Genomic DNA, 26002 nt, shown 5'->3' with positions numbered 1-26002 from the left:
CCACCTCTGAAGGTGAGTGCAGGCTGATACTAATTAACAGCGAGTTGATTCACTGGCATCTTCCAGTCATTAAAGTAAATATTGGGCTTAAAATAGCCTCTTCCCACCTCAAATATCCAACTTTTGGCCTGTCCCTCCACCATGGTTGACTCACGAGCCCTTGCATGGTGTATGTGGCCCAAGAACACAGTTTGACTCTCAAAGGGAAGTGAAATAGTCTTTACCATCTGCCGGCGAGACTGCTGCCACAGCAGGCCAGCCTTCGCTATGACTACATTGTTTTTCTGTCCATTGTGGCGCTGACTCAGCATCAGTTAATAAACCCTCTCGAGAAGGCTGGATTTCTCTTGTTTAATGATCATCTTGGAGCTTTCTGAGAACTCTTAGGAATCGTTCATTGGGTTTTATACCCTTAGCACATCTGCCGGGGCCAAGTCCTGTTTCCTCTTGCTGCTAGCGTCCCCTCTGGCGAAACGTGGAATAGCAGCCTCCGGGCAGCCGAGCGGGGAGTGTGTGTTGCTTATGTCCCCTAGTGGGAATGTAATTGTTTTGTACTACAGAGATTGTGGAAGGACTTTAGACGCAAAAACCATTTCCTGGCAAATAATCTTTGCCTCCTACCACCCCCTCCCCACCACCATTCCCCCTCCCCCGGGGCAATTCCAGAAATCTTTCCTAAAAGAGAGAAAAAAAATTCTAGAAAACTTTCCTAAAAGAGGGAAAAGCAAGGTTAAAGATAAACAGACATATTTCTGTGATCCACTTGGGCTTTTGCTGGGCTTTGTTTTGTTTCTTCCTGTAAACAAATACTCAAATGTCCACTTCATTGTATGACTAAGTTGGTATCATTAGGTCGGGACTGGGTGTGTGTATGTGGGTGTGTGTGTGTTGGAACGTGGGTGTGTATGCACACGTGTATTTAAAATGTTAGAAAAGACATTGCAGCCTAAGGTTGAAGGAGAGACGGTTTCAAAAACAACCACCTATATGAGGCAAGCAGGAAAAGTGGGAGACTTTGTGTTTCAGTGATCTAAACAGTAATTGTGATGGGGTGCCTGCTATAAATGACCCTTTGCATCATTGTTTCTCTGAATTAGAGGATTCCTTGCTGAAGGCACAAGACCATTGAAGGAAGTAAAGCATCTGGTTTGTTTTGTAATGAGAAGCAGGAATGCAAGGTCCACGCTCTTAATAATAAACAAACAGGACATTGTATGCCATCATCACAGGATGTCCTTCCTTCAACAGAGGACTGACTGGGGCTGGAGGAAAAGCCGGACAGGGCGTAGAGCGAGCCCCACTAATTACTGCCTCTGTCTGCCCTCCCCTTGCAGTGATCAGTTCAACATTCTCTTTAACTGTGAAACGATTAATGTTCTACATTTTGCTTACACGCTCCTCCTCGGAAGTCTGGCTGTGGGTTTGGGGAGGGGAGCAAAGCCAAGGACTTTTAATCCGTAGGATTATAACTTTTCCCTATTTCCCTATTTATTAAATGGTTGAAAGAGGGAAGTTAGTTCTACCAAATCTGAATGTGTTTCAGTTAGCAGGAGACAGGGAAGCTGACAATTTTGGGGGGGGGGGGGAAGAGGGGGGCGACGTGCTTTGGGGCTATAACTGGAGGATTAGACAGCTACATTTTATTACATTAAATGCAAAAATAATTTCGCACGATCTTTTCAGGTACCCTTTGTCTATTCTTTAAACTGTGAATCTGAGCCGAGGAACTACGAGATTTTTAGGTAATTTTTAGCTTTCCCTTAATTTAAGGAATGTGCGCCCCCTTAGAAAGCCTCAGCAGGAAGGAGGGCGGGCTGAGTATTTAGAATACAATACAGCCCGAGTAAACGTTGAGGTTAAGTGCTTTCAAAGGGAAGTAAGAAGATTCCAAGTAAATGTTGAAATTCACATGCGAAAGAGAGGAAGCTCTGGGCGGCCCGAGATCTGGGGGAAAGCCCTGGGCTGAGCTCTCGGCGCGGCTCCGGCGAGTCCAGGTGTGGCCACGCCCCCCTTCAGCAGCTGGTGGGAGTGAATCAGACGAATGGGAAATCTGCAGCAGGGAGGGGAAAGGAGCCTCCGGTCTGGTTAACACAGACTGAAAGTGCTGCGGTGACACTCAGCCCTCCAGTGCTGCGGAGAGGCAGAGCAGCGCGCGGCACCTGTCCGCCGCGGAGAGCCGGGACGCGGGCGCCGGGGCGGCCGTGGAGAAGGAGGGACCGCCGAGCTGCGCGCGCCAGTCCTCGGCCCGCGGGGGGGACGCGGAGGAAATGCGGACTGTGTAGACATGAGCGACACTCTTCTCCGATGTTGGATATTTGCTTGGAAAAGCGTGTGGGTACGACCTTGGTAAGGAACTTGAGCTTGTTTTTCACTCCGAAATTGATCAGAAATGGTGGTTTGATGTGTTAGCGTAGTCGCAGGAGAACCCGGGGGTGGTTCTGCTTTAGGGCTCGTAGAACTGTCAAACATTTGTAAGACTTTTTTTCCTTATGAATCATTAACCCTTTCAGTTCGACGCATAATTGTCAATTCATTGAAATTTCGGTAGGGGCTCCTGCCTACCCACCGCCGAAGGGACCTCTCCGGGCTGGCTTCATCTTCACATTTTGCTTTATTTTAACACTTATGTGGCATCGTGACTGTACATGTTGGAACTAAATAAAAACAAGCAAGTTTGTTTCAATCGTCACTCAGGAAAGACAGCTTTGCATCTGATTTCTTTCTAAAAGAGCATCATATTTAGGGAAGAAAGAGAAGAATGTGAAAGCCCCTTGGAAGGACTTCCGCGGAGAGTTGTGTTTACATTCTAAGGAGGACACGTTCTTACGTGGAAATGAAGCCCATGTTCCTACTTTTCATCAAACGTTGTATGGGAAAGCGTTGCAGAAGTTGTTTACCTTTTTTTTTTTTTTTTCCTCTCTCTCTCTCTCTTCGGAAAGCACTTTTCCTGAGTGTGTGAGGGGGGATTTGCGGGAATATCCTTATCAGTTTACAAGTGGAAGCAAGAGCCTGTCCTCTGAGTCTTCTATATTTGTTAGAACTTTAGTTACAGTAAACTGAAGCACATCAGTGACTTCTGGGAATTTGTACACTTTCAGATTTAAATGGAAAGTGCTATTTGTAGCTGAGGGCTCCTAAAGGAATTCTCCGCAGGGAATGCTATTGAACAGTTTTATGCTTTGTTTTTGCTCTTTCAATCTGGCGTGAGATGCCCACCAAAGGAAACTGCCAGGAGATTTTCCCCTTCGCCCATTTTTTCCTCCTCTTTCTCCTGTGCTCCCAAACCATTTCTGAAAAGCTGCAGCTCAGTGATGCTGGCAGGATGCAACCCTTTCAGTCTTCCATGTGAGAGGATGAAAGGGAGCGCGCGGTAGAGGGGGGGGTGGCGAGTTGTTTTGAAAGTTGTTTTGCGTTGGGAGCTGGTGGGAAAGTTCAGTCTTCCCCATTTGGAAAAGGCTGGCTGGGTTCCGCTCCTGCCCCACACGCGCTTTCCATTTTTAGCTTCATTCAGAGGCAGACAGAGGTCCTTCCTCTTCCTCTCCTTGTTTGTGACACTTTTCTGAGGCAGCTTTTCCACAGCGCTGAGGGTCTGGCGGCCATGACCCCAGGAGCTCTGGGACCTAGGACTGAGCGCCCACAGCATTCTTCTGCTGTGAGAGGTAAAGCCAGGGATTGTTCCGAGGTGATCTTTCCTTTCTTTTCTCCTTCCTTTTCCCCCCAGTGAGTTTGCCACAGTCTTGTCTTTCTTTCTTTTTTTTAAGAACTAAGTAAGAGTAGCATTTTAAAACCTTGCTTCTTCAAGGCGCTCTTCTTTATACGGCTTTTTGGCTCTTACTCAACTGTACCAAGCACTCTGCATCTGCTTTTAAAGTCTTCAGACTACTGTATTAGTCATAGCCTCTCGGACGGAGCCACAGGACAATGGGGATTAAAGGCCTTTTCCCTTCTCTTCCAGGCTGCCCCAAAGTGTAGCTCCAGCACTGTGAGGTTTCAAGGGTTGACGGACGGGACCATGAAAATGGACATGGAGGACGCAGATATGACTCTGTGGGCTGAGGCTGAGTTCGAAGAGAAGTGTACATACATTGTGAACGACCACCCCTGGGACTGCGGTGCCGATGGAGGGACTTCAGTTCAGGCAGAGGCATCCCTACCGAGGAATCTGCTTTTCAAGTACGCCACCAACAGCAAAGAGGTAAGCCTCTGGTTTCTTGCTGAAGAAGGTTGGCCCCTGGCGCCCAATCTCCCTACCACTGGCCTTTGCAGCCTCGTATTTCTGTGAGAATCTGTATCAGTAAATAATTGATTACTTAATTCACTTCTTTCATTGCTTTCTCTTTCCCTCAGTCTGTCCTTCTCGTTTCCTCCAGCCCTCCACTGTTCCATCCTAATTAGCAAACAGTTAAATCTTCTAGCAAGTTGACACATCTTGGCATAGCCCAGCGGCAGCCCGAGGTGGGCGAAATTGTCAGCAGCCTTCCAGAAAGCCACTGTCTGCACTCGCTGACCCTGGTCCTCCAGGTGTAGCAGAGCATTTGAGGGAGAGAACTTTCGTAGAAAAAAAGTTTTCCTTGTTGCTTTTGTCTCCTTTTGGTCATTGGCTTTCTTCTTTTTAATGAGCCAGCTTTATTAGCTGGGTTACTAAAATTGTACTCAAAACCTTGACGTGTTTATGAACCGGAGTGATGGTATAAACCAAGAAGAAGTTCGTGTAAAAGTGTCCTCTGTCCGGATGACTTCAGAGCTAACCACTGTTTATCTGCCGCAGCTCCTTTGCTCTGGCTGGGGCAGGCAAGCTGATTCCTTACTGGCTTCTGAAGTGGGTACCCTCTTTGTTGTTTCAAAGGGGCTGGAAACCCAAACTTGGAATGAGCAAAGGATTTGTGTTTACCCTTTTATATAACGATTATAGCTAGGCGTGATGTTTAGCTGTGAAATAACTTGCAGAACCACTCTTGTTTTGAGAATTCAGCTACTGCAGTGGTTCCTGCTTGTCTCTACTGCAGAGCTGAGTTGAGGGAATTGACTCTCGACAGACTTCCCACCCCCGGGACTACCATGGGTCACTGTCATTTCTGTCGCTGCCTTCACAAAAAAGTGATTCCTTGCTGTGGGAATCTATGACTGGATACTGAGAGTGTTGGCTAGAGCCCTGTCCGATCACTTTTTCTCCTCCCCCAAGGAACAGTATTTGAAGGAGTCGGGGGAGACCGTTGTTTGGGAAATACTTTGTCTCTTTCCTGTTTGTGTGTCTGAGTACAGTGTTTTTGGTGAGGGGGAGACACAGCTGTCTAAAATTAAATAGAGCAGCTCTGCTTTGAGTTTCATTAAAGCTTAACCTTTTTTTTCCCCCTGCTGGAAGAATAGAGGCAGATTTCATAAAAACCAAAATTTAAATTGCAATTGTACATGAACGTTAACCTAAAATTTAACCCCAGAGGTCGGCCTTAATTATACCTCTTTCTGAGAGTAACACTTTTTTTCCATAGAAAAGTTCATAATACGTGGCCTGTGAAATCAATGTAGGATTTGTTTGGCTATTTAAGGTTTGGCTGTGGCTTTAGAAGGTGTCGTGGGTTTTTTCCCATATCCCATTTGACCAAACAGTGGTCTGTTCCCAGGGTTCATTGGTGCTGTGTTACCCTGTCCTGCCCAGTGAAATAAAGGCCTGAACTGAAATAAAGGCCTCTATTCTGTGGGTCATCTTTGCCTTTTCATTCTATAATGTTCTTTCTTATCTCCTGTTTGGCACTTAGCTTGTTTTTCCATTTCCATCATTCTACTTAAAATCATAGCTAAATAAAGGAATGCCCTCAGATCATTAGTCCAAGGTTCAGAAAGCTAGTCACTTACTCAAGATGTGTAGTGAGAAGCCTCCAGGACTAGGAGCAAAGTTCCTCGGACTTCCCCAGCCCGTGCTTCTTGATTATGCTACACTGGTCCCTCTTGGTGTCACTGTGGTTTTATTTATCGTCTTTATGTCTTTCAGCCCAGATCCTTTATTAAGCTTGTTTGTTTTTTGCGTGTTTTTTTCCCCCTTTGAACATATAACTTCCTATTTCAGTATGTTCCTACAGTGCCTTGTATCCCTAAAGAGGGTCTTTCAAAACTCACCTAATAAGAGATCAGGGTCCTCCTCATCTATTTTCCCACGTTTTATTTAACTGAAACACTTGAAAAAAACATCTCCAGTTCCTAATCATAAAAGCAACCAGGAAGCCAATTCGAACGTGAATGCTGTCTTACATTCACTCGGGAATTTGTACCCGTTTTCCTGTTTTTTTCTCCTTTTCTGCACTTTGGGAGAGGACAGCTCCCTTGTGGTGGGGAGAGAGGCGCAGGGAACCGAGCCATGGAGGGTGTGATACCTGACAGCCAGGTCTCCGGCAGAAGCCTTCAGGATGGATGAAATGTTTACACTGACACTATTCAGTTAGTTCTTTCAGTCCCCCCAGCCATGGAAAGGGGGGAAAAAAGCCTTTCTGTAAGGGGTTTTTATCTCACTAGTTGATCTTGCCCTTCTTTATATGTTTTCATTTAAGTAACAGAAGATGTTACACTGTGAACTGTTGTGCTGACATACTTGGGGATTTTTTTTTAACAAGACTATTTTTCATTATGAATTTGTGCTATGTGTCAGCACCTTTTTTTTTTTCTTTTGGTTTAAAAACAAAACATACGAACCAAATTTCTGATCTTGACCCTCATTTTTAGATTTGGTTTAGAATCATTCCGCACCTTTAATGAGCCCGTTCTTACTTCCTATTTCCAGAACTCAAACCAAATATAGACATACTATTCAAAACTTTTAAAACTTTTTTTTTTTTTTTAACTGATGGGTTATTCTTTTAGGGGGGATTTTCCCCTTGTCCTCCTGAAATAATCTTTTGTGAATACGTGAATACAGGCAGATCAATTTAAACAGTTATATTTTAGAAGCAGCCGTCTGTATTGAGTTTGCTTATATTCAAGAGGCACGGTGGCTCTAAGCCTGACCTCCGAGAGTCATGTGGTGATAAACATCAGACCCATGATGGGGACTCACCGAATGCCTATTTTGATTGAAGTCCATTATTAACTCAAGCCATCTGTAAAAGGTATCTCTCCATAACATGCAATTCCCTCTTCTTCCTACTGCCTTTTATTTGTGAGACAATGTGCCAAGACATTACCATGTTTCCTTTAATATAAAGATAATCAAGGAGGAAATCTTCCAAAAACATCTCCATTCACCCCACTCCCTTTCAAAAAAAAAAAGTGAATTACAAACTGAAGTCTTAGTCCACTACAGAGTTCTAGTCATTTCAATGCAAATATCCTTTTGTTCGAAATAAAATTTTAATCGAATATGTCATTTCTATGGGGTGGTGGATTTGGGGAGGGGAAGAAGAGATAGCTAGTAATTAAAATCATCTTAATGTAATTTGGGATGAGGATGCTCAAACCACATTTAAACCTGAATAATGTTTCTGTTTAAAGCCCTCTGTGTATGTGTCCTTGTAGATTCCCTAAAGGAGGAATTGCTTTTTTAAAAAACCAAGTTCATTTTCTCCTTCATATCAGACTTAAATTCAGCAAGCCCCATCCTAAGTTGTGAAATCTTCATTTTGTACAATGAAAAACAAGCCTTTTTTTTTTTTTTTTGTCTGGAAGCCTCAGACATCAGGGTGTGTGCTGTAACTGAGCCCACTAACAGAGACGGATCTGCCCAAGTGGAGGAAGGGCTCCCTCCTAACGTAAGGCACTGCGTGGAAGGGCTTGTGGGGCGGCGAGAGAGGAGGCAGGGTCTTCTCCCAGATAGGATTATGGGAGGCACACAGACAGCAGCCTGCCCCTAGTAATAATTCTTTAGGACCCTGGTCAGTTCCTGTGAAGTTTCCTTCTCAAGCTTAGGTGAACACTCGTAATTAGTTTTTTTAGCACTGTGAAATCCAAGGCACATACCAGATTCCTCTGTCTCATGTGCTTGCTCTGGGGATAGAATATTGTTGGCTAAGATTCACATCTGGATCTTTCTGGGGCAAGGGTGAGAATAGGACTTGGTCTTCCACTTCCCATTAAAAACAACCATGGTTCCTATTCCCCCTCCAGTTACCTAGCCAAGTGCTGTAATCTTGCCGAGCGCTGTAATCTTAGAATTGCGGCTTATATGTCCTCTTTGACTAATGTCTCAGACATGGATTTGAGATGAAGCTATTTATCCTATACTAAAGTGCTGGGCTGGGAGTGGAAAGAGATGGTATTTAAGCTATACAATTCCTTCCAACCTTGAAATTCTATTATTTTGTGTCTCTGTGTATCCACTTTATGTGAGTTTATGTGTATAATGGAACTTGAAATAATAGGGTTCTGTGCCACTTGTAAAGATAATCTAATATTGAGGCTCTTTGGCTCTTTTTTAAAAAAAATTATGAAATGCTCACCGCGATGTGTAGGTTCTTTTATTTGTTTGTGGCTTGAGTATTCTCATAGACATCTCTTCCACCAAAGACCCTCCTCTTCTTGTTATTCTGTCTGCTTACTTAGTTGCCTTTGTAAGGTTATAGATGGCAAGTACTGTACTATAGCTTCCTCAGTGACTTGCTTATAGTTGTTCTCAAATAGGTGCTGGGTGGTTATGTCTTCTGCAAATTCTTTTGTAAGAATAAAATTCAGGTTGATTTCTTTTTGGCCATAAGAAAATTTTGTGTGTTTTCTTAGTATAAGAGTGATAAATGAGAACTAATAGGCCCATGGGTTTTTAAAATAAAAGAGCAATTTGGAAGAAGAAAAAAAAAAAACCTGACCTCAATGTAATGCTACTTGTTGGTAATCAAGCTCTGACTCCCAAGACACTGTCTGCAAGAGACTGTAATTTAAAACAAAGTTGATGAACCAGTTGAGTACCTTTCTTTAAATTACTGCTTTAAAGTGGATATGTTGAAAATATCAACTGCTAATTATTGGCTCACCAACAAATGACATTATTTGTTTTTCCTGTTTGTCATTTTAATATTATGGAATAATCACTCGAATGTGAATGCCAAATGATTTGCGTGTCACAGAAGTCAATTCCATGAATTTTTCAAATTAATTAGGTTCGGTAATGTATCATAAATAATGAAATCCTCATAAGTAAGTCTACTTAAGCTTTAGTACATCTTTTTATCTCAAGACTGCTCTGAGCTACTCTTGTCCCCAGTAGTTTTACTGCCAACAAATACCAGTAACGATGAACTGTATTGAAAGGGCACATAGATGTAAATGAAGGAAGAGGAGGATGAGATGAACATCTGCTTTTTTCAGCTCTCTGCCAGAAATTCATAAAGTACCAAAAATAACACTTTAGCTCACAACATTGTTTCAACTTGTGCTAGGTGTAGGAAATTCTTTCTTTCTTTCTTTCTTTCTTTCTTTCTTTCTTTTCCTTTCTTTCCAGTCTGGGTATGCTCTATTGGCTTGCATATTAAATACTAAATTGTTAAAAAAAAATCATTGGCTGATAAGAAATATACATAAGATTGGACTGCTATAACCATGGAGATGTGCTTATTCCATATCCATTTCAACAGGTTTTAAGGTCTTCATGAGACATGTTGATGTATCAATGTATGTCACAACCAGAATCTGAGATGCCACTGTGCACATTTATTGATACATATATTTGGACCTGCCACAGCAGGTACACAATTACACAGGAGCCATTGGGCTTAGTAAAACCTGGAAGTAAATATTCTTTAACCTCCCCTCTTGGTCCATTTCAGTAAGGTATTCAGTAAGTAATTTGTAGGTGATTTCAGACCAAAAATAAGTAAGTAAATAAATAAAAATGGGAAAGTGACTGAATAAAAACCAATATAAAACTGTAACTGTGAAATGTTACAGAGGACTCCTTACAGAGGAGTTCTTTTGAATAGTGATGAATTGCTTCCTGATTCGTGGTTGGTGATTTTTTTTTACTCCCTTAAAGAAATTTACCATCAAGGAGGAACTGGCATAGTTAACTTGTTTCTTTAGCAGGGCCCTAGTGTGATACATCCAGTCTGAGAAGGTCATTTCCTCAGATCTTAGAACCCCAGCTCTCAGAACCCACAGCTCTCCTCAGTATAAATTTCATTTCAAAGGACGACTCTTGACCACTATTGAGGAGAAGATACTAGGGAAGAACAAAGTCACTTGAAAGATCGTTCTTCTATTAAAGAGAACTTGTAAGTTATGGAAAAGAAAAAAAAAACACCTCATTTGGAATGAAAAGAATATCGTTTGTTTTTATTCTGGTTCCTTAGGTCTTTGTGGAACAACCCAAGAGCATTATTTTGGTTTCTGAGGCTAAAACTATTTTTTTTTCCCCTCAAGCATGCTGTGTTTATGGTTTGATGGAGAAGGAGAAATAAGAAACTAGGAGCAGGCTGAAATAATTTAATCTTGACCATCTAATTTTGTAGTTTCTGATTCTAAAATAAGATAAAACAGAATGGTTACCCTCTCTGATCTTCTAGTATGAAAAGTAATAGTAAAAATGAAAAAGTCACCTGAGAATAATCCTTTTAGACTAGTTTAATGCTTCGTTGGGTATTTACTTATGATCTGGGAGTCTAAAAGTTGGTTTCCCCCTAAGATGAACATTGTTAAAATTATGTGGGCACCATTGATATTTGTTCTCTGTATCATCATTTTGTCATTGTTGGTTGTACTACCACTTGCCAATTCGATTCAATAAAAACATCGGTTAATATTTTACAGTTTGAAGTAATTATTTCACATTTTATCCCCTTCAGGTTATTGGAGTGGTGAGTAAAGAATACATACCAAAGGGAACACGTTTTGGACCTCTAGTAGGTGAAATCTACACCAATGATACTGTTCCCAAGAACGCCAACAGGAAATATTTCTGGCGGGTAAGTAGAGAAAATTTTTTCAGACTCCATAAGAATTAAGGGAGAAAAAAAATGGAGCCAGAAGTGCTGGGTCATTTCCTTTTTCAACCTGTACTCAGGCTTACCACAACTATTCCAGGCCACTGTGGACATAGGGAGTTGTAAGCAAACGTGATTGAAACCGGTTAATTGTTTGGCTCTAGAAATGAGGCCCCTAGGTGACTAAGGATGGAGATATGGACTGTATATGAATGTTCATTTTTGCAATTCATTAGAGCTTTGTGATGAAAGGAAACAGTATGCTGCTTGCTTCAAGGGTAAGTTCATTTGCATTTCTCTGCAAGGAAGTAGTAATGAGTCACCAAGCCTTAGATTTCACCCCTTCTTGATTTCTTGCTGAGTTAACTTTAATTGAATGGAAGAGTAATCGTAAATGAATTAGCTTGAAAATAAATGCCGTTAAGGAAGGATGGGTAGGAGATGCCACCAGGGGAATGGAGATGACTGGGACTGGTCTTGCGTCTGCATCATAAAACTGCTGGGATTGACCGTGTGTACATTACTCCCGCGTAAGGGAGGTGCTTACAATCATGTGAGAGCTTTAAAGCCTGGCCCATACAACCTCCTTTGGAATATCAGGATTAAAAAGGACCTCAAAGATGAACTAATTAGATGGAGTTTTTGAGTAAAAGACCCAGAATTGGAAGGGAACAGGGACAAAAATTAGACTACGTTCCTTCTTCCCATAGATCTCTCTAGGATATTCACTTTTCTCAATTAGAAAACAGGAACATGCTTACTAAATTTAAAAGTAATATTTTTATGCATACATGCATAAAACATACATGATTACCAGGGAATCATTGTTTGAATTTTTTAAGAATCTTAATTCTTTTAAAAAACAGCTGTAAGAAACAACCACAAAAACTGGATTATACTTATTTTGGCCAGTTTTTACCTACCATGGTTATATCTTGGGAGAAGTATCTTTATAAAAGACTTCTATTTGGGGATCATTCAGAAGCTGTTCCACAGAAACAGGATTTTTTTTAATCCAGGAAGTTTTGTGTTTTTAGATGTTTTTCTTTCTTTTTTTTTTTTTTTTTTTTTTTACTATTTTCCAAACAAGAAAGAGCACGAAGAACTGTTCTTTAAGAACTGTGTGCTCAGTTTTTATTTAATTACACATGCTTAAAATATATTTACTTTGTGACTTAAAATGAGCAAAATATCAGTGACTACATTTTTGCCTTTATTGCCAATAAAGTCTTCTCAGAAGTGAGCCACTGAAGTGTGTAAGTCTTGGAGTCAAAAGTCTGAATTAACACAACCCGGCATAAGACTTATTTAATGTATGATTATTTTTTAAAAGGCAAGAAATACCTAAGAACCTCCTATCTCTGTCCCAGTTCCCTGGTTCATTAAAGATTCACCCTAAGTAACTGCAATGCTTTCCTTGGGAGGATTTATTTGAATCAGTCTTTCACATACAAAGGATATTGTAGGAGAAAACTCGCCACATGTTGTCAAAAGCATCCTGATTTTTGCTGGCAGGAATATGAACATCTGTTGTAAGGAAAGAAAAAGTTTCATGCAAATTACACAGTCAAAGAAGAGTAGGGATGTTCAAGTTGAGAAACCAGTGACATTTCTTGTAACTGTACTGTGAGTCAGCACATTTTTAATCTTCCTGATAATATATGGTAGTGTAGTGAGGTGAGGAGCAGTGTTCATTTGATGTATGCATTATTTTATTTTCGTGTGTGTGCACGTATGACTTCATGGCACAGTCGTTTCTGTTTTTAAATGAGGATACAGTAAACCTTAGTCCATGGAAGGCTGACTGGAATCCCACGCCCCATAGCTTTAGAAAGCAGTCTCCGCCCAGCGAAGAGTGCAGAACGATGGAACCCCATGTTCCTGGAAGTTTGCACATCAGAGTAAACAAACTTGAAAACCCCTCTTGATAGCAGAATTCACCCAGGCTTGTTCCATTTTCTCTTAACAAAACACACCGCAAAAGCTCTCACAAGCTGCTTTGATGAAGCCACATGTATTTCCCCCTTCACAATTTACAGGAAGTTACTCTTAAAAGAAAGTGATTCTGGTGTTTACTGCCTGTGTTAAAGGGACAGAGTTCCTTTTTGTTTCTGATAACGTGTGAGTGAACTACAGACGCGATTTATAGGCTATCATAGTCGGTATGTGACTAGGAACAAAGCCATACCCTGCTGTCCGGTTAGAGCCAAATTTCTGCTATGAACAGTGTCCTACTACTTGAAGACTACAAGTTGCAGATAACCAGGTATTGATTATAGATGGATAAGGAAGTTTCTTAAGTCTGAAGATGGATAAGGAAATTTCTTAAGTCTTTTTAAGTCCCTTAAAAAGAGGGAGAGAGAGAAACTTTCTGTGGAGGAGTGAGGAGTTGGTTTACAAAGTAGTTTCAGCAAGAATGAATGTTTTAATTTTTCCTATTCTTACTTCTGTCTTTTTACCGAATCAAGCCTGAGTGCGTTGGTATCACTGGGAGGGAGGGAGAATTCTTCACTATGCGTTGCCTTTAAAGGACAATAGTTTCTTCCTGTTCTTTTTTCGAAAAACACATGCCTGTGGCTCTGTGAGTTGGTGTTTTAGCCATCCACCTTACAGATAAGCGGGTTCCCTCTCCCCTCCTTCGGCTTGAAAGAGAAGTGCAAGGCTGAACATGTTTATCAAGAGGAAAAGTGACTTCTCAGTCGACTGTCAAATCCTGGCTTCTGTCCCGGTGTTCACTTTGTTATGGCAGGTGAAGTTCACCTTTGCCCCACCCAGTGTTTCCACAAAAAGGCAGGGTTCCAAGTATTCATATGAGCAAGTGTTACTTCTGGACTTGGAGGCTTGGGGGTGGAGGATGTTTGCATAGTTTAAGCCTTGGGCGGGGGTGTAGGAAACGGCAAGTACAGAGGCCATAGAAAAAGTTGAGACTCAGTTTGACGTATTCGGTTGGCTTGGTCTTCTACCCAGTGACTCAAAGCATTCAAAGTCAGCATAATCGGAACTAAAGTTAGAAGCTTCGCCCATTTGCCGTTCACGGCTGTAGCAAAAGTAATACTCTCTGGTGGTTTGATCCGTCCGAGGCAGCTCCTTAAATGAAATGTGGTGTTTCATTCTTCTGTCATTTTTCCCCCAACATGAAACGATGATAAAACTGAAATGGAAAAGGTAACTGACAAAGTGTGCCTTACCTGTTTCCGTCCTGATTTCTGCTGATTCAAGACGACTCTGGCTAAACCGATTGCATTCTTTTTCTGTGTGGGCAACAGGGAATGAGAAATCACACACGGTTCTTGCTGTGTTTCTTCTCGGAGGTGCCGGGGAAGCTTGTCATTGCTTTGGGGCTGACTTTCTTTTACACGTCTGTCTTTTTGTTTGGACAGATCTACTCCAGAGGGGAGCTTCTCCACTTCATCGATGGCTTTAATGAGGAAAAAAGCAACTGGATGCGCTATGTGAATCCGGCGCACTCTGCCCGGGAGCAGAACTTGGCTGCGTGTCAGAACGGGATGAACATCTACTTCTACACCATTAAGCCCATCCCTGCCAACCAGGAGCTTCTTGTGTGGTATTGTCGGGACTTTGCAGAGAGGCTTCACTACCCTTATCCCGGAGAGCTAACAATGATGAATCTCAGTAAGTGGATTATAGAACAAAAAATAATAATAAAAAAATTTAAAATGCCAGTAATGTCAGTTCTGCCCCCAGGAGCTAATAACATGTTGTTTAATTATACGGCTCCATGTGTGGGGCCAAGTAGGTGGCTTTAAACAAGGGATGAGGAAAAGGGGAAAAATTTTTTGTAGTCCCTGTCCCCCATTAGGAAATTTGACCATGTAAAATATTAAGAGCTATTTTGAGTGTTTAATTCAGAAAGTTACAGGAAGAAATAGATGTCTAATTCTAATCTTTCCAAAAGGGGGCAGGTGGGAGTATAAAAGGGGGCAGGTGCGAGGTATAGCCCTTGTTTGTGGGGATTTGTTGGTGCTTACAGTGTGTGTTGGAATATTGTAGAGATGCACATTTGGTTATCAATGTAGAACACCGCAGACTGTTTTCTAAAAAAACTCACAGCTGTAATTTTAAAAATATTATTCTAAGTGGATAACTCTAAAGATTTTATATCTTAGTCTCCTTCTTTAAGGCAAAAACCTAATTATCTAACCTCTGGATCACTTTTACAGTAGCCACCTAACACTTTGTTTTAAAAAATTCTCAGTTCCTTAGGTTTATAGGCTTTTACTTTTTTATTTGGTTGAAGTTACTGCCATAACCCCTCTGCAAAAGGCTACCTCATTTTAGTCATTCTCAAGTGATCTCTAGGAACAATTTAAGAATGACCATAAAACTCCAGTCTGTTGTAATTATGGTTCCATGTTCTCGGTTAGACTGCTACATTTTAAGGAAGTTTTTAACAGTAGGTCCTTTTGATGTAAAAGTTTTGGCATCTAAATTTTGAAATTTTTGTAACTTTTTGTTTTGATATGATTTCAAACTTGAGGAAAAGTTGCAAAAATAGTACAAAGAATTCCCAGGTACCTCTTACCCAGATTCACCAGTTGTTGATAATGCAGGCTTAATTGTTTTATCTGACAGCTCAGTTGCTTTAGTTCACATTTCTACCTTTGAAACATTTGGAATGGATGTTAATTTTAACATAGATTAGGATTTTGACTTCAACTTTAGGACCAGTTCACAAACCCATTACCTGTCCTGGTCAGGCTAAGCAACTCTGTAGCTAGTTGGTGTTCATCCCACACTGTCTAGTTTACTTGATCTTCCTACCATCTCAATACTGTATTTGCAGTTTTCTGAAAAGCTGGGACTATGAAAGCTTATGAATCTCCCTCTCAGGATCACCTTTCAAGTTTGCATTCGTGGTCCTCTCACACACATAACACACATCACACTCAGTGCACCCTTGAACTTTAGGAAGAGGTCTTGGAATCATTGGAAACAAGCTGGCTCCTAACATGAACATGAGGGGCGAGTCAGGTCTTGACAAAGGAGTCAGTTCTTTCCCCTCATATCTCTTCTGAGCTCCCAAGAGTCTGTGGTATTGCTGAGTACCCCAGGAGCCATTCAGCTGTTTTGGCATTTGCATGTGCCAGACCAGCCGTGCCAGGCCCATGGTAAAAGACAGCTTATAGTCTAGCAGAGCCTCTCAGAGGAAGATGTGCTGTTTCCTCCTGACTTTCTCAGCATGGCAAGTCACTTCTTGAGGGTCTCCTTACACTCCTTGAGCTTCATCATTCATGAATTCAGAGAAAGACTTTGGTTGGTTTTGGTTTTTTTTTTTTTTTTTTCAAACAGTAACTCCATTTGAAGTGACCCACCCCAGTGACTTTGCACCAACCACAAAGAAGCTTTTTTACCTACATCCTTCACCGAATGCGGTTTCAAAGGCCCTGCATTTTTATTCCCCGATAGAAAGGCTTTACACAACATTTAAGATTCAAGTGCTTATTCTCTGTGTTGAGAGCAATTTCCATGTATATTGTGGAAATGACACTTTTGTTCCCACCAAAGTCCCTTTATATTTATGCAGAATTTTTTTCTAAATGGCAGCTTAACATTTTCAGGGACGCTTTCCTTGTCCAGTATTCATAGTAAAGAAGGAGAGTGAACAAATAACCAGTCATATTAAAGCCAAGACTCCCCATGCTGATTGTGAAACCAGTTGTCTTAGGTGTGGTAACTACTGATTGAACCTCTGATCAGGAAAATTTCCACTCTTTCATCAGGCCTAATAGGTAGATTGTGTCTTCAAATGAGTTGTGTTGGGTTTCCGTGCTCCCAGCACAATAGAGGTTTGTGCCAGAGTCTTGGTGAGGACTTTAAATGGCAATGATGGTCAAACTGGTAGACTTTTGAGAAGAGATTCGAATTAAACTGAGGCCAAAAAAAATAGAAAGAAAAAATAGTAAGTAGCCAGCAATCACAAATTGGCATTTTTTAAAAAAAAAAAGAAAGAAAGAAAAAGAAAAGGAGTAGAAACTATTAAATTTAACTCTTACCCCTCCCAGGTTTTTTGGTATTTTTTCCTATGTATCTAACCAACCCATCTAGAAAACAGTTGACCAAATTATAGACTTCTAAATGTTAATCTGCTTTCTCAGTTTCAGTTGAAAACAGACTTTGTTTTGCCTACTGCAGAACTTCTAGGTTCTTTCTTGTAGTCTTGGGGGTTCTTATTATAGATCGAAAATGTGAGTCGGCATAATTAAGCCATTCAGAGCCTTCAGAAGCAGTTCACTCTTGAAATGACTCCGTCCGCCTACAGCCATTTAAGATTTAAGAACAAAAACAGATCTTGATTTTCTTCTTCATGTTAACTCAAGCTGCTGCTGAGTGGGAGAGTCAGAAATGACACCAGCTCTACTGATTACTCAGCTGCTGAAGGATGATTTTTTAAAATGTACCTTCACATAGATTCCATGACTTCCACCTTAGAACATCTTAGGGAGCTAACATTTCCTTCTGGATATTATTTTGGAGGAAAATAGAATTTTTTTTTCTATGGAGGCATAAGAGACCAAACGTGGATTGTGAATTTACTATGTGCTAGGCCCTGTGCTAAGAATTTTGCATGGAAAATTACAGATTCTGACTTTCGTGTTTGGTGGCCCAGTCATTAGCTTTGTTTTCAGTTTAATAACTGAATTATTAAGGTACCTAGTGAGAACACCTAACTAAATAGGAGGGACAGGGCTGCTGATGGACACTCGTTTCTTGCTTATGGTCTCAATCTGTTGAACTTCAGAACCAAGAGTACTGAAGCCACTGGAAAAATTATGAGACTGGGGTATAATTTGCCACTTGAAAATGGTGAAGTTTCTGTACGTTTTATGAGGGTGCCGTCTTTTTTTTAATGTGGGCCTACACGGGTGTCTCCAGATTGTTCTTTTTCACCTCCATAAAATTCCTTCCTGTGACTGGGAGATGCCTCGCCTATCAGTTTCCCAACTTAGCTGTCTCTCTTCCTTTACCATTTCAGCTTTAAAAAACAAAAGTGACAATTTGAACTTCCTGCCTGCTGGGCCTCACTGAAAGACTGATATTGACGTGATAAGGGGTTATTTATTTTGGTTTAGTGGCTTCAGAAATCCCTCTCCCTCAACAAGCTTTCCATCACTGCTCCCATCAGCATCTTCCCTGATAGTGTCTTGGCTGTGTTTATTCTGGGGCTGCTGGCTCACCCGGGAGTAACTGATAACAGCTAGCAGGAGATAACATTCTCCGAGGGCCTCTCAAACTGGAATCAAGCCTGACAGTCCAGAGAATGGATTTGAAGAGTTCAGAATCTGGACTTCCACAGACTTCATTTCTAGACCTATCAGATATCAAGCCTGGAGTGCTTTCTGAGTGAAATCAAGCGGAATTTTTTTTTTTTTTTTTGAGACCGCGAATGATACAGCAAGGTCCCCAACATGTCCCCTTCCGATACCAAGGCCAAAGTTCCCCTGCCTCCCAAGGCATCCACACACATGGCCGGTGCATGCCTTCAACCTACTCCTCCTTGTGGGCAGCTGTTCAGTTGGAGCGATTGCCCTCTGATAACCAGAGCGCCAGCGAAGCAGCATCTGTTTTACTTTTGATTTCCAGGGAAGGCTGAGCTGGGAGTTTTTGGTGTTCCCTGCTCTGACTGGTGTTTTTCCAAAGGCATCGTTTGTTTCGTGTGTTTGGAGGGGCAGGACTAGTGATGGCCTGCAGAGTCTGGAACTGTCCTCATTGCTGCTGTTCCTAAATAGTGTATTTATCGAGTAATAATACAGAATAAATGCTTTCATCTTAGCTGCCTGTTTTCTTTGGTGCTCTAAGTAATTGAACTGGCTCGGGAAGTGCCTGTTGTGGTTTGGCAGAGATGAGTATGTCACGCCTTGTGATTCCAGGGGACAGCATTGCTGGGAGCCTGGTTAGACCAGACAGAACCTTGGTGCCATTCTTGTGTTGTCAGCAACTTGAGGGGAAGGGGTGGCATCCACATTGCTAATCTATTTGGCACAGGCAGTTTGAACAGGGTTTTATCAAATTCGTATTAAATAAGAATCAAGGTGAAAACTGATGACTGCTTGTTACTTGAAATGAGTCTTAATCTTTCACATCTAGTTCGCAGGGTGTGCTGATTTCCTTTCGGTACACTGTGAACATCAGAATGACTTTTATTAACCTCTGACACCCCCACACCAGGATTTTTCCACCCCATTTTAATGGAAGCTCCCCCGTTCTAGCTTGAACAGCACTTTTCCATCATACGGTTTTTTACTAGTAGAAACAAAATAATCCAGACAGACAGTGCCCTTCATTCGAGATGTTGTCACTGTCCCCGTTTTGCCCATAAGGAAATGGAGCGGTGCGTGTGAGCGAGTGGCCCCCGAGCCCTCTAGAATGAGAGGGCGTTGAGAAGCCAGGTGTGTCTCGCTTGTGGCCAGCTGGCGCTCAGGTTTTCTCAAGGAGAGAGCAGCTTTGGCATTTTCACTTCAGTTCTCTATAACCCTTTGAGTAACCGACCCGTCTTTATTTCAGCACAAACCCAGGGCCATCCAAAGCAGCCCAGCACTGAGAAAAACGAACTGTGCCCCAAGAGCGTTCCAAAGAGAGAGTACAGCGTGAAAGAAATCCTGAAATTGGACTCCAACCCCTCCAAGGGAAAGGACTGCTACCGTTCCAACATTTCACCCTTCTCTTCAGAAAAGGAGGCGGACGACTTCCGAAAAAACGGGAGCCCCGAAATGCCCTTCTACCCTCGGGTTGTCTACCCCATCCGGGCCCCTCTGCCGGAGGACTTTTTGAAAGCCTATGGGATGGAGAGGCCGACCTACATCACTCACTCTCCCATCCCGTCCTCCGCGACCCCGAGCCCCTCGGCGAGAAGCAGCCCCGACCAAAGCCTCAAAAGCTGCAGCCCGCACAGCAGCCCGGGGAACACGGTGTCGCCCCTGGCGCCCTGCCCTCCAGACCACCGAGACTCGTACGCCTACTTGAACGCCCCTTACGGCCCCGAAGGCTTGGGCTCCTACCCGGGGTACGCACCGGCCCCGCACCTGCCCCCGGCCTTCATCCCCTCCTACAACGCCCACTACCCCAAGTTCCTTCTGCCCCCCTACGGCGTGAATTGCAACGGCCTGGGCACCGTGGGCAACATGGGCGGCGTGGGCAACCTGAGCCTCTTCCCCAGGCTGTACCCCGTCTACGGCAGCCTCCTGGGCGGTGGCGGCCTGCCGCACCCCCTGCTCAGCCCGGCCTCCCTGCCCAGCTCGCTGCCCTCGGACGGGGCCCGCAGGCCGCTGCAGCCCGACCACGCGCGCGAGGTGCTCGTCCCGGCGCCGCACAGTGCCTTCTCCCTCCCCGGGGCGGCCGCCAGCATGAAGGACAGGGCGAGCAGCCCCACCAGCGGGTCGCCCACAGCCGGCACGGCCGCCTCGGCGGAGCACGTGGTGCAGCCCAAAGCTACCTCAGCGGCGCTGGCGGCCCCCGGCAGTGACGAAGCCATGAATCTCATTAAAAACAAAAGAAACATGACAGGCTACAAGACCCTGCCCTACCCCCTGAAGAAGCAGAACGGCAAGATAAAGTATGAATGCAACGTTTGCGCCAAGACCTTTGGCCAACTCTCAAACCTGAAGGTAGGCCACGCAGCGAGCACGGGGGCAGCAGTCGGCCCGCGCGCCCCGGGGCCTCACTACGCCTGCGCGCCGGGGCCGCCCTGTGCGTCTGCGCGCCTGCATGTGGCTCGCTCTGCGCAGGTGCTGAGGCGCTTTAGCGACAAGTGCGACGGGCGGGAATAGCGGATTAGGGGTGGCGGGGTTTCTTTGGCCATTTCTGGCGCTGTGACTTCGGACTAATTACTTCTCTGCTGCGTTTCTTCTGAATGATGAAAATGCGGTGTTTGGGCTAGAAGATCAGCTCCTTTGGCTCAAACAAAATGAAGCGTTCTGAAAACGCTGGGGCTGTGTCTGTTCGGGTTAAGCTCTCACGTGATGGTTTTCCTAAAGTGTCTGCATCATAAATGCCTGAGTCCTTGAGCAGAAATGGGAGGTCTTCCCACCGACCGAGAGCAGGGCTAACGCACGTGGCTTCTTTCCAGGTTCACCTCAGAGTGCACAGCGGAGAACGGCCTTTCAAATGCCAGACTTGCAACAAGGGCTTTACTCAGCTTGCCCACCTGCAGAAACACTACCTGGTACACACGGGAGAGAAGCCACATGAATGCCAGGTGGGCAGTGATTTCCGGTAGAAATTTTCACCTTTGTACAGAATGTGTCAGGAGCGGTCTCCCTGTGTCCCATAGCCCCGTAGTTTAAAGCAGCACAAGAATTCTGCCTGGCCACGTCTCATAACCCAGTACCTGCTGAGGAGCAGAGGTGATGACACAGCCGGCTTCCAGTGGGTGGAAGATGGCAGGGGGAAGTAAACACCTCGCGTGCAGTGCCCACATCTCCCTGTTTGCTTAATGCCACGCCATAGGTGCCACGGGGAGGCTTCTCCACTCACAGGTTGCTGGGCGTTGGTATGTAAGCGGGCCCTTCCCACCGGCAGCTCTTAATCTTCTGGTCTTCCTGCCTCCCATCTCTGCCCTCTTCCCCACACTGTAGGTTTGCCACAAGCGATTTAGCAGCACCAGCAATCTCAAGACCCACCTGCGACTCCACTCTGGAGAGAAACCTTACCAGTGCAAGGTGTGCCCTGCCAAGTTCACCCAGTTTGTGCACCTGAAACTCCACAAGCGCCTACACACCCGGGAGCGGCCCCACAAGTGTGCCCATTGCCACAAGAGCTACATCCATCTCTGCAGCCTCAAGGTCCACCTGAAGGGAAACTGTCCTGTGGCCCCAGCCACGGGGATGCCTTTGGAGGATCTGACCCGGATCAATGAAGAAATCGAGAAGTTTGACATCAGCGACAACGCCGACCGGCTCGAAGACATGGAGGACAACATCGATGTGACCTCTGTGGTGGAGAAAGAAATTCTGGCTGTGGTCAGAAAAGAGAAAGAAGAAACTGGCCTGAAAGTGTCTTTGCAAAGAAACATGGGGAATGGACTCCTCTCAGGGTGTAGCCTTTATGAGTCATCAGACCCATCCCTCATGAAGTTGGCTCACAGCAACCCACTACCTCTGGGGCCTGTAAAGGTCAAACAGGAAACAGTTGAACCAATGGATCCTTAAGATTTTCAGAAAACAAAAAAAAGTGTTTTGTTTTGTTTCTTAACTTATGACTTGGCAAGTCAGGGTGCCTGTAACAAATGCTTGTACATAATTCCAGTTCTGCGAAGCTCTCCTGACGGTAGATGGTTTCCCCTCACCTGTCTGGAATTAAAGAAGGAACTCCAAAGTTACTGAAATCTCAGGGCATAAATGAGACAAAGACAATATATATATACATATTATATATACTTATTTACACCCCCATCTATATATTTGAACCTGTGTATTTTGAATATTTGTGTGGATATGTTTGCATAGCCTTCCCATTGCTAAGACTATTGCCTAGCCATAATTATTTTTTCAATGATAATCCTTCATAATTTATTATACAATTTATCATTCAAAAAGCAATAATTAAAAAAGTTTACAATGACTGGAAAATTTCCTTGTAATTTGAGTTATAAATGTTATATTTTTGTCTTGTGGCTATTCTTTGTAGATAGTTTCTGCACATCTGTCTAAGTACCTATGATTTAGTAAACAAATACATTACTTCAGTTGACCTCCCTCTATAATAATGGTTTGAAAATGCGGTTTGGTTTTGCCAAAGTTAGACAGTTGATGTGTTAACTCATAAGATCTCACTTGAACAGCATTGTATACCATGGGGGGAATGTGTGCAGAATTACCCAATAATAACTTCAGTAGAAGAGACAAGAAAGGGAATCTTGTATGTTTGTGTAGATAGTTCAGATTCTTTTCCCCCTAGCCACAGATTTACCAGAAAGGAGATAAGAAGGCTTTGCTAACCTGTCTTCCTCTCCAAAAAGCAGGGTCACCCCACCCCCAAAGTCACATGGCCATTCAGAGTGGTCACGTGACCTTTGCATCCCAGTGTATTATCTGAAAATGTGAATGAGACAAACTGCCATGTTTAAAACTGCCGCAAAATGTTCCCAAAGCACAGGTGGTTTTGTATGTGTGAGGTTTGGGGGTTTGAGTCTGGGTGTTGTTTTTGTTATTGGGGTTTTTTGTTGTTGTTGTTATGTCAAAAATTGCACAAACATGGTGCTCTACCAGGAAGGATTTGAGGTAGATAGGCTCAGGCCACACTTTAAAAAGAAAACAAAACAAACAAACAAAAAAATGAAAAACGGGTATTCTTGTTGTCTTAGGGTAAAAGCAGGCAATGCACATTCCTATCCCCAACACATCAATTGTATTTTGTTCTGTAAAACTCAGATTTTCCTCAGTATTTGTGTTTTTACATTTTATGGTTAATTTAATTAAAGATGAAAGGGCATTGCAAAGCTGTTCAACAACAATTACCTCATTGAGTGTGTCCAGTAGTGCAGGAAGTGATGTCTTATGCAGTGATTTGCTACTCTGCAGGAGAAACCAAGTGTGCTCCAGAAAGGACAGAATGTGTGCCATTCTGTCTTTTACTCTGCTAAGCCCAAAGATTACATGTCAGCATTCAAGGTGTAGCAAAGAATGATGTATATTTATAAATCTATTTATACCACTATACCATGTGTATATATAATATATTTATAACCACTTAAATTGTGAGCCAAACCATGTAAAAGAACCTACTTTTCCTAAGGGCAAAAAGAAAAATCCTTTCTGAGGCTTTGCTTAACACTTGAGGACCTCATCATCAGAGACATTGGTGAGCTTGGGCACCTCCTTGCTATTGTACGAGACCCCAAAACCTTGGTGCAAAGCTGGAGACTGCATAACAACCAGGGAGAGAGAGATGCATCATCTTTCACCAGTAAGGGCAATCTAAGATGGCTTTATTTTTGTTACGTGGTCACACCCAAGTCATGGAAATAAAGTCCCATCACACCCTTTGCCACTATTAATTTTCTCTCTCTTTCTCACTAACTGATGCATCACTTATCAGTCTGGTTTCTACATTCAACCTTTTATTGATGGCAACTATGTCAGCCTGCAGTAAAGAACGAACTTAGGAGAATCAAGAGAAACCTCAGAGCCTTACTGATCTGTTCCTCTCTAAGTGGCAAAACTGACGATATTTTATGGATCAGTGCTGGGCCAACGCAGTCCTTAATTGTAGGTAAACCAAAGCATCACACACTGACATTGACACCAAACATTAACGGTCTGCTCACTTGTTCTTTTCTTTCTCTTTTGTACTTTCTTATTTGTGGGAATTTTTACCAAGACCCGCGTGGCTCGAGACTTGCTTCTCTTTGCTGTTTGACCTTCCCTTGTAGGCCTCTTACATGTGAATGTGGAGCCCACAATCAACAGTGGTTTTATTTTTTTCCTCTAATCAAAGTTAAAACTGACCAAAGTTATTGGCTTTTTACTTTGCTAGAACAACAGATTATCTTATGTTTACGTACTGGTTTACATTGTTATTTATGTGCAAATTGTCAAAATGTAAATTAAATATAAATGTTCATGCTTTACCAATGCTTGTCTAGTGTCTTCAGTGAGGGGCCAGTGAAGTGACATCTTCTTAGGGAACAATTTTGAACATGACAGTGTTTGCGTCTCTTCGGCCCCACCCATGCTCCCTAGCAGCAGTGAGTCCCTCATCCCCCACTTCCATCGGGGACCACTCTTGTGAGTGATCTGAAGCGTTGATCCCTTTTCTCTCATAAGTGACCAGTTTAAGATTTTTCAATTATGAGCTATAGAAGTGTTTTCTAAGAAAAGCGTTTCAAACTTTAGTAATGGATTTTGTCTGTCTCTTTTACTCTATTGATGGGGATTGGGTGGTGAGGTAAGGAAGACTCGGATCCCTAGCCTTCCTAGCCTCAGGACAGCATGTATGTGATGTATGTGTGTATGTGTGTAGACCCAACTGACTCAGGGGTAAGGGACATTGAGGAAAACTGGGTTGAGGAACAATACTTTGCCCAGTGAGGACAACGTTTTTGCCTCAGTAGTTAACACTGACCGTGCCATAGGGAATAAGTTCTAATGTGCTTTTGCAGTCTTCCTGTTCTACATCCCACGGTATTTTTTTCCCTTTACATCTTAGCTCAGAAAGTAGATCTGCCACTTGTTCATTTAAAATGAATTTCAAGACTTCTGTTTTACCAGAAGCTGGGCATTGTTAGGATGAAACCCAGAGACATGCTGGTATGGCCATGCAATCCCAACAGTCACATGGTGGGAAAGGGTTTATTTGCTTGTCCGTGGAGGATCCAGAAACTAACCTGTCTCCAGGCAAAAATAAATTTGAGTCTCATTTGGTAGATATGAACAGGAGATGCTTTTAGAAAACTGTTAGTGCCCTCAATGAAAAAAATTTAAAAGTCCCTTGCAAATAATGTTTGTGCTTGCCATGTCCTCCATTACCAAGTTCGTTCCATGTCCATGCTAGCCGCATGTTAGGAATAATGCTCCTTACATTTGGATACTCGAAACTGCCCGATATATTTTTTTCATGTTTCTTCTTTATATTCACATCTGTACCAAGAATTTGAAATGCTGCCAACATGTAACTGTGGAGTTAAGAAAACCAGAACCCTATTGTCATAAATGTGCCAAATGGTGCTGGTTTCACTACTAAATTCTACAGAACCATTGTGGTAATAATTTTTCAAAACAAAGCCCAGTAAGATTCAGAGTGTAACCGTTACTACCATAAATCATAGCTCTTTACTTGGCAAAGCATGCCTCTTTTTTCTTGAGAGTTATGTATCTTGGGAACTCTTGTGGACTTAGCTGCTTAATGAAACATTACATGAAAAGATAATATTCACTAGAAGCTCAAGTCTACCCAGCTGACATCCACACAGTTGGATCAAGGCTTCATGCAGCTGTTTTCAGGGCAAGGCAAGACTGAAGAAATAATCTTTTTCTGAGTCTTAACCTTAAAATAAAAGCTCTGTTCTGAAATAACAGAATATATGGTTCCATGGGAGTATATGGGCACATTTCTGGATTATTTCTTCCCTTGAGGGACAGGAAATCCATTTA

At 42.9% G+C, this 26002-nt stretch overlaps 1 protein-coding gene across 5 annotated transcripts; it reads left to right on the top strand.

The window, feature by feature from the left end:
• The first annotated feature begins 1964 nt into the window (after window positions 1-1964).
• On the top strand, window positions 1965-24480 carry PRDM1 (PR/SET domain 1). Of its 5 annotated transcripts, none has more exons than XM_004753433.3 (7): window positions 1965-2346; window positions 3956-4195; window positions 10758-10877; window positions 14276-14528; window positions 19419-20518; window positions 20980-21108; window positions 21488-24480. In XM_004753433.3, the coding sequence occupies exons 1-7, from the start codon at window positions 2305-2307 to the stop codon at window positions 22058-22060; spliced, it is 2457 nt and encodes an 818-aa protein (XP_004753490.1). In that variant the 5' UTR covers window positions 1965-2304; the 3' UTR covers window positions 22061-24480. The 5 variants fall into 5 exon arrangements, with proteins under 5 accessions (XP_004753490.1, XP_044936192.1, XP_004753489.1 ...); XM_045080257.1 differs by having other exon boundaries at window positions 2188-2346; window positions 20980-21125; window positions 21488-21756; XM_004753432.3 differs by lacking the exon at window positions 1965-2346 and adding an exon at window positions 2404-3659.
• Window positions 24481-26002: the final 1522 nt, after the last annotated feature.

Source organism: Mustela putorius, unplaced genomic scaffold (genome assembly GCF_011764305.1).
Source record: "Mustela putorius furo isolate JIRA1106 unplaced genomic scaffold, ASM1176430v1.1 tig00000450_pilon_pilon_pilon, whole genome shotgun sequence".
Classification (NCBI taxonomy): Eukaryota; Metazoa; Chordata; class Mammalia; order Carnivora; family Mustelidae; genus Mustela; species Mustela putorius.
The sequence above is the reverse complement of the archived record's forward strand: the minus strand, read 5'-3'. Positions and strand labels throughout refer to the sequence as shown.

What these genes read in the sequence shown, in the direction of transcription:
- PRDM1 (XM_004753433.3), top strand. Translation starts at nt 2,305, where the DNA reads ATGTTGGATATTTGCTTGGAAAAGCGTGTGGGTACGACCTTG. An exon ending in GCTAACAATGATGAATCTCA is followed by an intron (nt 14,529 to 19,418) that starts GTAAGTGGATTA and finishes TCTTTATTTCAG; the next exon opens with CACAAACCCAGGGCCATCCA. An exon ending in GCCAACTCTCAAACCTGAAG is followed by an intron (nt 20,519 to 20,979) that starts GTAGGCCACGCA and finishes GCTTCTTTCCAG; the next exon opens with GTTCACCTCAGAGTGCACAG.